Consider the following 13,367-nt stretch of genomic DNA (forward strand, 5'->3'; position numbering starts at 1 on the left):
TCACATCCTCTTTAATGGGAGCCTCCAACAAAAAGAGCTATTCGGACCGAGAAAACGACAATTTCCCCATTAATTTGAGCGAGGATGAAAGATTTGTGTTTGAGGATATTGATAGTGACGGACTAGAAAAAAAATAAATAAAAAATTAAGTAAAAAAAAAAAACGCGATTGCATTGGGACAGATTCAGATGTTTTTAGACACATTTACTAGGATAATTCTGGGAAATCCCTTATCTTTCTATTGTGTTGCTAGTGTTTTAGTGAGTTTAATAGTAGAAGCATTTAAGTCTCACCTTAAAACTCATTTGTATACTCTAGCCTTTAAATAGACCTCCTTTTTAGACCAGTTGATCTGCCGCTTCTTTTCTTTTTCTCCTCTGTCCCCCCCCTCCCTTGTGGAGGGGGTCTGGTCCGATGACCATGGATGAAGTACTGGCTGTTCAGAGTCGGGACCCAGGATGGACCGCTCGTCGAGACCCAGGATGGACCGCTCGCCTGTATCGGTTGGGGACATCTCTACGCTGCTGATCCGCCTCCGCTTGGGATGGTTTCCTGTGGACGGGACTCTCGCTGCTGTCTTGGATCCGCTTTGAACTGAACTCTCGCGGCTGTGTTGGAGCCACTATGGATTGAACTTTCACAGTATCATGTTGGACCCGCTCCACATCCATTGCTTTCGGTCCCCTAGGGGGCGGGAAGGGGGGGGCTGTCCACACGAGGTCCTCTCCAAGGTTCTCATAGTCATCATTGTCACTGGCGTCCCACTGGATGTGAATTCTCCCTGCCCACTGGGTGTGAGTTTTCCTTGCCCTTATGTGGGTTGTTCCGAGGATGTCGTAGTCATAGTGTTTTGTACAGTCCTTTGAGACATTTTTGATTTAGGGCTATATAAATAAACATTGAATAGTACCTGATAGTCGGAAGGGTGTATCCACGGGTGTGTTGACGCCAGTGTCTGATGGAAGTCGACGGCAGCTGTACGGACGGCACAAGCTCAGCTGATCTCCGGTAAGAGGCGACTTTTTACCACAATGTTCTCACCGAAAACTGCTGGTTGACATTTGGTCGGGATCCATGTTCGCTTGACTGCTCTGATCCATAGTAAAGTTTCACCTCTGGGAATTTTAAACAAGGAATCATCGTGTGTTTGTGTGGCTAAAGGCTAAAGCTTCCTACCTCCATCTTACTTTGACTTCTCCATTAATAATTGAACAAATTGCAAAAGATTCATCAACACAGATGTCCAAAATACTGTGTAATTATGCGGTTAAAGCAGACGACTTTTAGCTGTGTGTGTGCGCAGCGCTAATATTTCCTAACAGTCCTCGACGTCGCGCGTACACGTCAGCATTCCGCGACGTTTTCAACAGGACACTTCGCGGGAAATTTAAAATTGCAATTTAGTAAACTAATAAGGCTGTATTGTCATGTGTTGCAATGTTAATATTTCATCATTGATATATAAACTATCAGACTGCGTGGTCGCTAGTAGTGGCTTTCAGTAGGACTTTAATAATAATGTTAGTGGACCGGCGGCACACACAATCATGTGTGTTTTAGGGACTGTGTCCCTTGCAGACTGTGCTATAAATGTTGTGGGAAGCAGAGTTTTGGTAGCTGAAAGAAACAATCCTTCTTTGTGTGGATGTGGATGAGTGTGAAAGGGGGGGGGGTTTGATGCACTAATTGAAAGTGTATCTGGTCTATTTTTATGTTGATTTAATAAAAATACAAATAAAAAACTCCCAGTCCAAGTGCGTGTGTTGCGCGCGCATGTGAAGTGAAGTGAATTATATTTATATAGCGCTTTTCTCTAGTGACTCAAAGCGCTTTACATAGTGAAAGACAATATCTAAGTGACATTTAAAGCAGTGTGGGTGGCACTGGGAGCAGGTGGGTAAAGTGTCTTGCTCAAGGACACAACAGCAGTGACTAGGATGGCGGAAGCGGGAATCGAACCTGCAACCCTCAAGTTGCTGGCACAACCACACTACCAACCGAGCTATACCACCCAGGCATGTGCCTTCGAGAGCGTGTGAGAAACAGACATGTTTCCCTTCCTTTGGTATATTTATGTATGAAAATGTGAAAATGAGTACAAAACAACAGTGGACATTATCTGGACTGGACCTGACTTTAAAAACCTTTTAGACAAGTCTAACTTCATTAACAACCTGGTCTGGTGAAGATAAGGTCCTTTTTTATTTGATAAATAAAATAAAATAAGCTAAATAAATAAAAATACATCCATCCATCCATTTTCTACCACTTTTTCCCTTTAGGTGTCGCAGGGGGCGCTGGTGCCAAATCAGCTACAAGCAAGTGTAAGGCGGTGTACACCCTGGACAAGTCGCCACCTCATTTTCTTGGATAAAAAAGAAAGTAAAATAATATAAAACAATTACATAAAAAGTAGTAATTAATGATAACGTTAGTGGAGCGGCGGCACACACAATCTTGTGTGTTTCAGGGACTGTGTCCCTTGCAGACTGTGCTATATATGTTGTGGGAACCATGAATTGATTAACGAGGACCCTGACTAAAACTTAGTGGGGGGGTTACCATTTAGTGCTCATCCATCCATCCATTTTTCTACCGCTTATTCCCTTTTGGGGTCACGGGGGGCGCTGGCGCCTATCTCAGCTACAATCGGGCGGAAAGCGGGGTACACCCTGGACAAGTCGCCATCTCATTTAGTGGTCATTTGTACGGAATATGTACTGTACTGTGCAATAAACTAATACAAGTATCAATCAATCAAAAACCAGAATTTGGGTAGCAGAAAGAAACAACCCTTCTTTGTGTGAATGGGGGATGGAGGGTTTGATGCACTCATTGAAAGTTTATGTCTATCTTTGTTAATAAAAAAACAATGTGTGTGCGCGCGCATGTGCGTGCGAGAGCGCGCGAGAAACCGACATGTTTCCCTTCCCATGGTATACATATTTATGTATGAAAATATGAAAATGAATACAAAACAATACAAAGTACATCATTAAATACACGTTGTTGAGTAAATGAAATGATAAAAGAGTATTTAAAAAAAAAGGACTCACCTCGAAGAGTTAGCGAAGAAGTCCACCGAGTAGCCGAAATAACTCCCCGGCGGCCCGCTAAGAACGAGGCTGTGGCGGGCGTCTAAGTTGAAAGCCGCGCCGAGGTGGGTCAGGACCAGGAGGAGCAGCAGTGGCGGTTCTAACACGGCCATGTGTGGACTTTGGACGGATGCAAGTCCGGAAAAGATGTCCATCTCTCCTTCCGCGCGCTTCCTCTTTCATGGAAGAGATGACGCGCACCGCACATCGTCCGTGTTGGTCTCTGCCGACCACTCTTCGGGTCTTCTTCGCCCTCAAAAGTCTCTGGAATAAAGTTTCTAGAAGGTCCGAGGACGGGTGAGTGGAGAAATGTGAAGGAGGCAAAGTGAGAGAGAGAGAGAGAGAGAGAGAGGAGGATGCTCTACCACCTCAGCCACTTGGGGGAGGAGCTTAAAGGCCTACTGAAATGAGATGTTCTTATTTAAACGGGGATAGCAGCTCCATTCTATGTGTCATACTTCATCATTTCAACATATTTTTGCTGAAAGGATTTAGTAGAGAACATCCACCATAAAGTTGGCAACTTTTGGTCGCTAATAAAAAAGCCTTGCCTGTACCGGAAGTAGCAGACGATGTGCGTGTGATGTCACGGGTTGTGGAGCTCCTCACATCTGAACATTGTTTACAATCATGGCCACCAGCAGCGAGAGCGATTCGGACCGAGAAAACAACGATTTCCCCATTAATTTGAGCGAGGATGAAAGATTCGTGGATGAGGAAAGTGAGAGTGAAGGACTAGGGGGAAAAAAAAGACAGGGCAGTGGGAGCGATTCAGATGTTATTAGACACATTTACTAAGATAATTCTGGAAAATCCCTTATCTGCTTATTGTGTTATTAGTGTTTTAGTGAGATTATATGGTACCTGAAAGTCGGAGGGGTGTGGCCACGGTGTGGTGACTGCCAGTGTCTCTGGTGGGAGGAGGACGCAAGCTCCGCTCATGACTACGGTAAGAGCCGACTTATTACCACAATTTTCTCACCGAAACCTGCCGGTTGACATGTGCTCGGGAACCATGTCCGCTTGACCGCTCTGTTCCACAGTAAAGCTTCACCTTCGGGAATGTAAACAAGGAAACACCGGCTGTGTTTTTGTTGGTAAAGGCAGCCACAATACACCGCTTCCCACCTACGTCTTTCTTCTTTGACTTCTCCATTATTAATTGAACTAATAGCAAAAGTATCAGTAAAAACAGTTTAAAAATGTGTGTGTGTGTATATATATATACATATATACACACACACACACATACATTTTTAAACTATTTTTACTGATACCTACCGCTTATTCCCTTTTGGGGTCGTGGGGGGCGCTGACAATCGGGCGGAAGGCGTATATTTTATATATATATATATATATATATATATGTTATGAATTCGGATGTCTCAAGATTGGCAAGTATGTAGATTACAAAAATGTAAAAGAGTAAAAGCTTAGCCATTAAAACTGATAAACTACTATGACAAAATCAGTGGAACCAAGCATCTTTTCGTGTCATTCTAAATTGGCTGTCAAAAGTGTCCCGACTGGTCGGATTACGTCCTCATCCTTCTACTATCCAGGTGAGAGACATCATCTATGATCTACAACAAACTTCCAAAGGAGCAAGGAAGTGCAGAAAGAGCAGAGCAGTCGATGATGTAACACAGGCACACACACACTAATGATCACAGCAGCACCATAAATAGTCTGAGTCAGCACTTATAATAACAACATCACTAATGCTGGGTTAATGTTCAAGTCATGAAATGTAAATGCAGTATTGTTGGCGCTTTCTGGATGTTGTTTTTATTGTGTTTGATGGGCAGAATACAGGACATAAATATGCTATTTATGTTTATTTACAAGTTACAATGCATTCAAAAAATATATGCATTTGTAGTGTCTTTCATAGTGATTGCCAACAATAGGCAAAATTCCCCCCAAAATGTGCAGTTCCCCTTTAAGTTGATGTCGCCCTGCATTTTTTAAACCCGTGTGTAATGTTCATATTGTTGTTACTCAGCCAGCGTTGGTGGGTCTGATGGACCCGTTGCATTTTGTAGCTTCTAATGCCTCACAATCAAACACTTTTATGTTCAAATGCTGTGTTTACCTTATCCCAAGAAACATATTTTCAGTATTTTAACATAAAAGTGTTTGATTGTGAGGCATTAAAAGCCACAAACTACAACGGGTCCATCAGACCCACCAACGCTGGCTGAGTAACAACAATATGAACGTTGCACAGAAAATTTCTCTGCCAGTTTCTGCATCCCACAGGGATTCTTCTTTTGTGTTTCGGCACCTGTGGTTCCCACACAAGGTTGCAACGTTGTTTGTCAACACTGTCTGCTCTCATTTTCTCGCACATTTGACCCTCTGATGTACTGTGTACCTACACTCTGTCCTCCTCCTGTCTAGGCCTGCTGTGTGTGTGTGTGTGTGTTACACAGAACATCAATTTCCACACATCTATTACCCCCGGGCAACAATGTTTGTCAACACTGTCTGCTCTCATTTTCTCGCACATTTGACCCTCTGATGTTTTGTGTACCTACACTCTGTCCTCCTCCTGTCTAGGCCTGCTGTGTGTGTTATGTGTGTGTGTGTGTGTGTGTGTGTGTGTGTACATCAATATCCGCACTTCTATTAGCCCCAGGTCCAGTGGACCCGGACATCTTATATGTAATAAAAATGTGTCTGGGGGGTGTATGGTGTCCATTTTCTACTGCCTATTCCCTTTGGGGGTCGCTGGTGCCTATCTCAGCTACAATCGGGCGGAAGGCGGGGTACACCCTGGACAAGTCGCCACCTCAGATAAACAGACAACATTCACACACTAGGGCCAATTTAGTGTTGCCAATCAACCTATCCCCAGGATAAGGGAGAACATGCAAACGGGGAGAACATGCAAACTCCACACAGAAAGATCCCGAGCCCGGGATTGAACCCAGGACTACTCAGGACCTTCGTATTGTGAGGCAGACACACTGACCCCTCTCCCACCGTGCTGCCCGGGTGTATGATGTGTGGTCATTAAATATGTATTCTGATATATATTCTTCACAGAAAATGAGCCAAAGTCAGTGAGTCTCAATTTGGAAAATTAATTAATTGTATCATTTTTCTTTGAATAAAAAATGAAAACCGGTTCCACAGACCCGAACACCACACAAGGGTTAAATCAAATTAGAATTTTATGGGAGTTGATCCTGAACTTACTTACTTGTGCAAATTAAAACATTTGAACAAAATCAAAACAGACATTCACAAACCCAGGACGACTGCCTTACGAACAAAACAAAGAGTGGAAAAAGCTGTGAATACTTTGCCCGTACTTCACATGTCCCGACAGAAAACAGGATGACTCAGCCTGCAATACCTCCAGACGTGAACCATCTGCAGGTTTGACTCATCTTCTCGGAGCTGTAGGTGCAAATTTACAGAATGACGGGCAGGGACACATTGGTTGTAGGGTTTTTTGTTTGTGTTTGGGGGGTTTATGAGGGCCCTGGATTTGAAGAGCTGTGACTCATGTATTACCTGCAAGACTATACTGTATAATTGCTACTTTCCTCATCTAAAGGTGTATTTTTACATACTTTGCTAGCAGAATACAACACCCGAGTCCAAACTTGTCATTTTCATGACTAAGGTGTTCCTCAGGGTTCTCCTTTAAGTCCTCTCCTTTTTGCCACACTGGTTTTTGTAATGTGATCTTTGTGAGTAAGGTGTTGCTGTCGCTTGTTTATTTCCGATGCAGTCAGTCGTCTTTAGTTATACTGGTAGTGTTATCGTTGTTGTTTGAGTTTATTTGGAACATGTTCCATCACAATTTCCACTTTCTCTTTTTAACATGTCCGAAAAAGTGTAGGAAGAAGCAGCGTTGATTTAATCCCACACTTTTGTTCACTTCCTGTTCTCCATTTATTTACAATATAAATAAATAGTAAAGTTTGTTGTTCTCCAAGGTTCCATTTTAGGTCTTTTTTTCATCATTTGGGCTATTTACCATGAATTGATTAACGTGGACCCCGACTTAAACAAGTTGAAAAACTTATTTGGGTGTTACCATTTAGTGGTCAATTGTAGGGAATATGTACTGTACTGTGCAATCTACTAATAAAAGTTTCAATCAATCAATCAATCAACTGGTAGCCTGCAAGTTTAGTTTAAAAAACAATTAAATGTTTTGCAGACGGTCCCTTCAAACAGCAAAGCTCTCCTGTAAACAAAGTTCAAATGTCTACTGTAGAGGACACTGGTTCTCAGGAATATACAAAATAAGACTAAGAGTGAAAGGGAGGAGTTCAGCCCCCCGGTCCTTTAGCTTTCTGGAAATGTGGCCCCTGGAACAGTTTAGTTGACTATCCCTGGTCTACGGAGTGAAAAATGTCGGCACTTTGCACACCTTACACTTTTGTTCACTTCCTGTTCTTAATTTATTTAGAATATATTCCATAAAGAACATTAAAATAAATAAATTGTGGTTTGTTGTTCCTGAAGGTTTAATTTTAGGTCCTCTTTTTTTTTTTTCATAATTTGGGCTATAATTTCATAATAGTGAAAGGGGGGGAGTTCAGCCCACCGGTCCCTTAGCTTTTTGGAAATGTGGTCCCTCGAACAGTTTAGTTGACTATCCCTGGTCTACGGAGTGAAAAATGACGCCACTTTGCTCACCTTACACTTTTGTTCACTTCCTGTTGTCACGCCTATGGATCATGTTTTGCTTTTGTCATTATTTGGTCATGTATGTTTTGTTTTTTGGACACTCAGTTCTGTTTTTGCACTTCCTGGTTTGTTTCAGTCTCCATGCCAACTCTTTGATTTTCACCTTGCCCTCAAGTCACGCCCCTGTCCTCAGCCCTCACACCTGTTAGTAATGATCACAGTTATTATTTAAGCCAGAGTTACCAGGTAGTCGGCATGGCAACTTCCCACATCACCCATCTAACTTCATGCCTTTCCATGCAGGTTATTATTCTGTCCATGCCACGTACGTTTTTGGCTTGTTATTCATGCCACAGTGCAAGTGTTTTTGTTTCACGTTTATAGTTTACAGCCTTTGTTGTAGTCATTTGTTTTTGTAGCCAAGTATTTGTTCTCCGCCATTGTGCGCGCCCTTTGTTTGCCTTTTTGTAGTTTATTTTGTGTTAGTGTTAATAAATCAAGATGTTCTTACATTCACGTCCGGCTCGTCCTAAATATCCTCTGCGTCGAAGAAACAAGCAAAGTCCAAGTCCAAGCTTGACACCTGTTCTCAATTTATTTAGAATATATTCCATAAATAACATTAAAATCAATAATTAGTTAAGTTTGTTGTTCCCTAAGGTTTAATTTTAGGTCCCCCTTTTTTTCATAATTCTGGCTATTCAACTGGTGGCCTGCAAGTTTAGTTTAAAAAACAACTAAATGTTTTGCAGACGGTCCCTTCAAACAGCAAAGCTCTCCTGTAAACCAAGATCAGATGTCTACTGTAGAGGACACTGGTTCTCAGGAATATACTAAATAAGACTAGGAGTGAAAGGGGGGAGTTCAGCCCCTCGGTCCCTTAGCTTTCTGGAAATGTGGCCCCTCGAACAGTTTGACTATCCCTGGTCTACGGAGTAAAAAAATGTAGGCACTTTGCACACCTTACACTTTTGTTCACTCCCTGTTCTCAATTTATCTATAATTTATTCCATAAATATTGAAATAAATCAATCTTGAAGTTTGTTTTTCCCTAAGGTTCAATTTTAGCTCCTCTTTTTTCATAATTTGAACTAGGGATAGTCATCTAAAAAAGTTTAGTTGACTATCCCTAGTCTACTGAGTAAAAAACAGGCACTTTGCACAACCAATCATTGCTGACCTCTACTGGCAAGAACTGTAAACTGCAAGCTGGCCTCCCATTCATGATCAGTCAAGGCACGTCCAATGAAAGACCAGAATGGTATTTGGTCAACTAAATCTTCATTATTAAGGCTCAATACTGGATATTATACAACATACATATAACTCCTCAATTAGGTCCTCTGTCTCCTTATTTTGGTTTCATAGTTTAGGTTTTTTTCCCCTCAACACTTTCGGGGGTTTTTTCTGGAGAATCTGAAACCAGATGTTTGTTGTTTTGGAAATTTGAGTTTTGAGTCATTTCCTATCAACATTTCAACATCAAGTGAAGAAAATGTGGAAGGTCTTTGTGCAGAAGTGTGGGTTCAAAAAAAAAAAAAAGAAGCACAAACTGTGTTCTGAGGCACAGAAATGAGTGCTTGAAGCCAATTACAAAACTATACAGAAAAATGCTGAATGTGGTATTGTGGAGTAAAAGTCAAATAACTACGTTTTTAATCTTCTATGATTAAATACATGAGACATACCCGGATTTGATTGGTCTAACACACATTTTTGTAAATCTGCGGGCAAAGTCATATGAAGACCTTTCCTTGATTGTTCAGTCCAATGACTTCTAACCTGACAAGTAGATTGGAGCAATTTGGGCAGGGGTGTCCAGAGTGGGGTCCGGGAACCATTTGCCAACTTTTGTTGACCCAGCTTATATTGTCAGGGGGGGAAAAAACTGTGAAAATATAAGAAAAAAAAAGAGCCAAAAATCGGAATGTAAATAGAAAAAGATGACATCTTCAAACTAATAATTATTATTAATAATACTTAGTCACCATTTTTGATATATATACACAAACCCCGTTTCCATGTGAGTTGGGAAATTGTGTTAGATGTAAATATAAACAGAATACAATGATTTGCAAATCCTTTTCAAGCCATATTCAGTTGAATATGCTACAAAGACAACATATTTCATGTTCAAACTGTTAAACATTATTATTTATTTTTTTCAAATAATCATTAACTTTAGAATTTGATGCCAGCAACACGTGACAAAGAAGTTGGTAAAGGTGGCAATAAATACTGATAAAGTTGAGGAGTGCTCATCAAACACTTATTTGGAACATCCCACAGGTGTGCAGGGCAATTGGGAACAGGTGGGTGCCATGATTGGCTATAAAAACAGCTTCCCAAAAAATGCTCAGTCTTTCACAAGAAAGGATGGGGCGAGGTACACCCCTTTGTCCACAACTGTGTGAGCAAATAGGCAAACAGTTTAAGAACAACCTTTCTCAAAGTGACATTGCAAGAAATTTAGGGATTTCAACATCTACGCTCCATAATATCATCAAAAGGTTCAGAGAATCTGGAGAAATCACTCCACGTAAGCAGCATGGCCGGAAACCAACATTGAATGACCGTGACCTTCCATCCCTCAGACGGCACTGTATCAAAAACAGACATCAATCTCTAAAGGATATCACCACATGGGCTCAGGAACACTTCAGAAAACCACTGACACTAAATACAGTTTGTCACTACATCTGTAAGTGCAAGTTAAAGGTCTACTATGCAAAGCGAAAGCCATTTATCAACAACATCCAGAAACGACGCCGGCTTCTCTGGGCACAAGATCATCTAAGATGGACTGATGCTAAGTGGAAAAGTGTTCTGTGGTCTGACGAGTCCACACTTCAAATTGTTTTTGGAAATATTCGACATCGTGTCATCCGGACCAAAGGGGATATCGACGCAAAGTTGAAAAGCCAGCATGTGTGATGGTAAGGGGGTGCATTAGTGCCCAAGGCATGGGTAACTTACACATGTGTGATGGTATGGGGGTGTATTAGTGCCCAAGGCATGGGTAACTTACACATGTGTGATGGTATGGGGGTGTATTAGTGCCCAAGGCATGGGTAACTTACACATGTGTGATGGTATGGGGGTGTATTAGTGCCCAAGGCATGGGTAACTTACACATGTGTGATGGTATGGGGGTGTATTAGTGCCCAAGGCATGGGTAACTTACACATCTGTGAAGGCACCATTAATGCTGAAAGGTACATACAGGTTTTGGAACAACATATGTTGTCATCTAAGCGCTGTCTTTTTACGGACGCCCCTGCTTATTTCCGCAAGACAATGCCAAGCCACATTCAGCACGTGTTACAACAGCGTGGCTTTGTAGTGGCTTCGGGTACTAGTCTGGCCTGCCTGCAGTCCAGACCTGTCTCCCATGGAAAATGTGTGGCACATTATGAAGCGTAAAATACGACAGTGGAGACCCCAGACTGTTGAAGGACTGAAGCTCTACATAAAACAAGAATGGGAAAGAATTCCACTTTCAAAGCTTCAACAATTAGTTTCCCAAACCTTTGAGTGTTGTTAAAAGAAAAGGTGATGTAACACAGTGGTGAACATGCCCTTTCCCAACTACTTTGGCATGAATTTCTAAGTTAATTATTATTTGCAAAAAAATTAATAAAGTTTATCAGTTTGAACATGAAATATGTTGTCTTTGTAGCATATTCAACTGAATATGGCTTGAAAAGGATTTGCAAATCATTGTATTCTGTTTATATTTACATCTAACACAATTTCCCAACTCATATGGAAACAGGGTTTGTGTGTGTGTATATATATATATATATATATATATATATATATATATATATATATATATATGTGTGTAGAAGATCATTGACATGTTTAGTTAAAAAATAAAAAATAAAAAAATGTGCCTCTTCCGGGAACCAAGCAGGGCCGTTTATAATTATTTGTCAGAATGATGATTTCATTTTGCAGGAATGGAGAAAATGGACTAGTTGACACAAACAAGCAGAAAAGAAACAATCATAGGATGTTTCGCCATCATGAGAGAATGGTTGTTATAAAATTTGAAACACTTAAATTGCTTTGTTGTCTCAAGCATTTCACTGCACTGTGTCAACTTGCACTGTAAGAGATAAAACTACCGTATATTCCAAACTATAGGATGCACCGGATTATAAATCGCACTGCCGATGAATGGTGTATCTTTGATTGTTTTTCATATATAAGGCGCGCACCGGAATATAGGGCACATTAAAGGGGTCATTTTTTTTTTTTTAAAGTAAAACACTTCCTTGTGGTCTACATAACATGTGATGGTGGTTCTTTGGTCAAAATGTTGCATGGATTGTGTTTTACAGATCATCTTCAAGCCGCTTTCTGACACTCGCTTCAGGATGTGCCTTTTTGTGGGCGGTCTTATTTACGTGGCTCACCTTCGTCAGCATCTTCTCCCCGTCATCTTTGTTGTAGCGGTGTAGCGTGCAAGGACAGGAGTAGAAGAAGTGTCAAAAGATGGAGCTAACTGTTTTAATGACATTCAGACTTTACTTCAATTAATAACGGAGCAGCATCTCCTCATCCGTGGATCACTCGTGCAAGAACAACGCCGGAAATGTGTCCCGTGAAAAAATATCAGACCGGAACTCTAATAACTAAAGTTCCTTGGGTGAATAATGTAAACTCACTACATCAATATATTTTAGCGCTTTCATGACGAGTTTACTGACAGACATAAGTAAGAACTTTACACTACTTTATATTTGAAATGGCAACAGTGGAGGATGAATGTCCCATAACAAGAAGATAGCTCGGTTGGTAGAGCGGCCATGCCAGCAACTTGAGGGTTGCAGGTTCGATCCCCGCTTCCACCATCCTAGTCACTGCCGTTGTGTCCTTGGGCAAGACACTTTACCCACCTACTCCCAGTGCCACCCACACTGCTTTAAATATAAAACCAGTGTGGGTTTCACTATGTAAAGCGCTTTGAGTCACTAGAGAAAAAGCGCTGCATAAATATAATTCACTTCACAAAAAGAAGCTAATGATTCCTGAGCGCGGCCACCGCTACTGCTCACTGCTCTCCTCACCTCCCAGGGGGTGGAACAAAGGGATGGGTCAAATGCAGAGGGTAATTTAACCACACCAAGTGTGTGTGTGACTATCAATGGTACTTTGACTTTAGACTATGGTGTCGCCACGGACTAAAAAGGCGGAGGCACGCAAATTTTCAGGACTCATGCAGATCAGCAGGTATAAGGTAAAAAAAAAAAGTTGGGTTTGCATAATATTGTGAAACAAAACGCCAGATAATGTGTCTTACCTTATATACACACACCATAATAATACATATAGTATAGTGAAGCACAGTACAATCCATCAAGCGTTGAGGCTTAATAGCTTACCAAAGTCGTACTAAAACATTTTGATACATTTTTGAACGCCATGTGTAATGTTCTATATTTTCAATGGAACATATAACATGTTGGTGGTGTTTACCTGAGTTATATTGCCATCATATTGCAGTCTACATGTATCTCTTATGTGTGACTGCCATATACTGGTCACACTAATCATTACACCATGTACCAAATAAAATTGCTTCGAGGTGGGTAAGCAAAACTACAATTTTTC

At 41.2% G+C, this 13,367-nt stretch overlaps 1 protein-coding gene across 2 annotated transcripts in view; it reads right to left on the reverse strand.

Annotated features, from left to right (window-relative positions):
• The window catches only part of LOC133535579 (integrin alpha-5-like), a 119,714-nt gene extending 115,510 nt beyond the window's left edge, over window positions 1-4,204 (reverse strand). For both annotated transcript variants that reach the window (XR_009802251.1, XM_061875530.1), the window contains exon 1: window positions 3,057-4,204. Coding sequence is in view for 1 of the 2 variants with exons in the window: in XM_061875530.1 (XP_061731514.1) it covers window positions 3,057-3,250 (194 nt within the window). In the remaining variant the exon portion in view is untranslated. The remainder of the gene's footprint in view (window positions 1-3,056) is intronic.
• Between the last annotated feature and the right edge of the window lie 9,163 nt (window positions 4,205-13,367).

This window comes from Nerophis ophidion, linkage group LG16 (genome assembly GCF_033978795.1).
Source record: "Nerophis ophidion isolate RoL-2023_Sa linkage group LG16, RoL_Noph_v1.0, whole genome shotgun sequence".
Taxonomy (NCBI): Eukaryota; Metazoa; Chordata; class Actinopteri; order Syngnathiformes; family Syngnathidae; genus Nerophis; species Nerophis ophidion.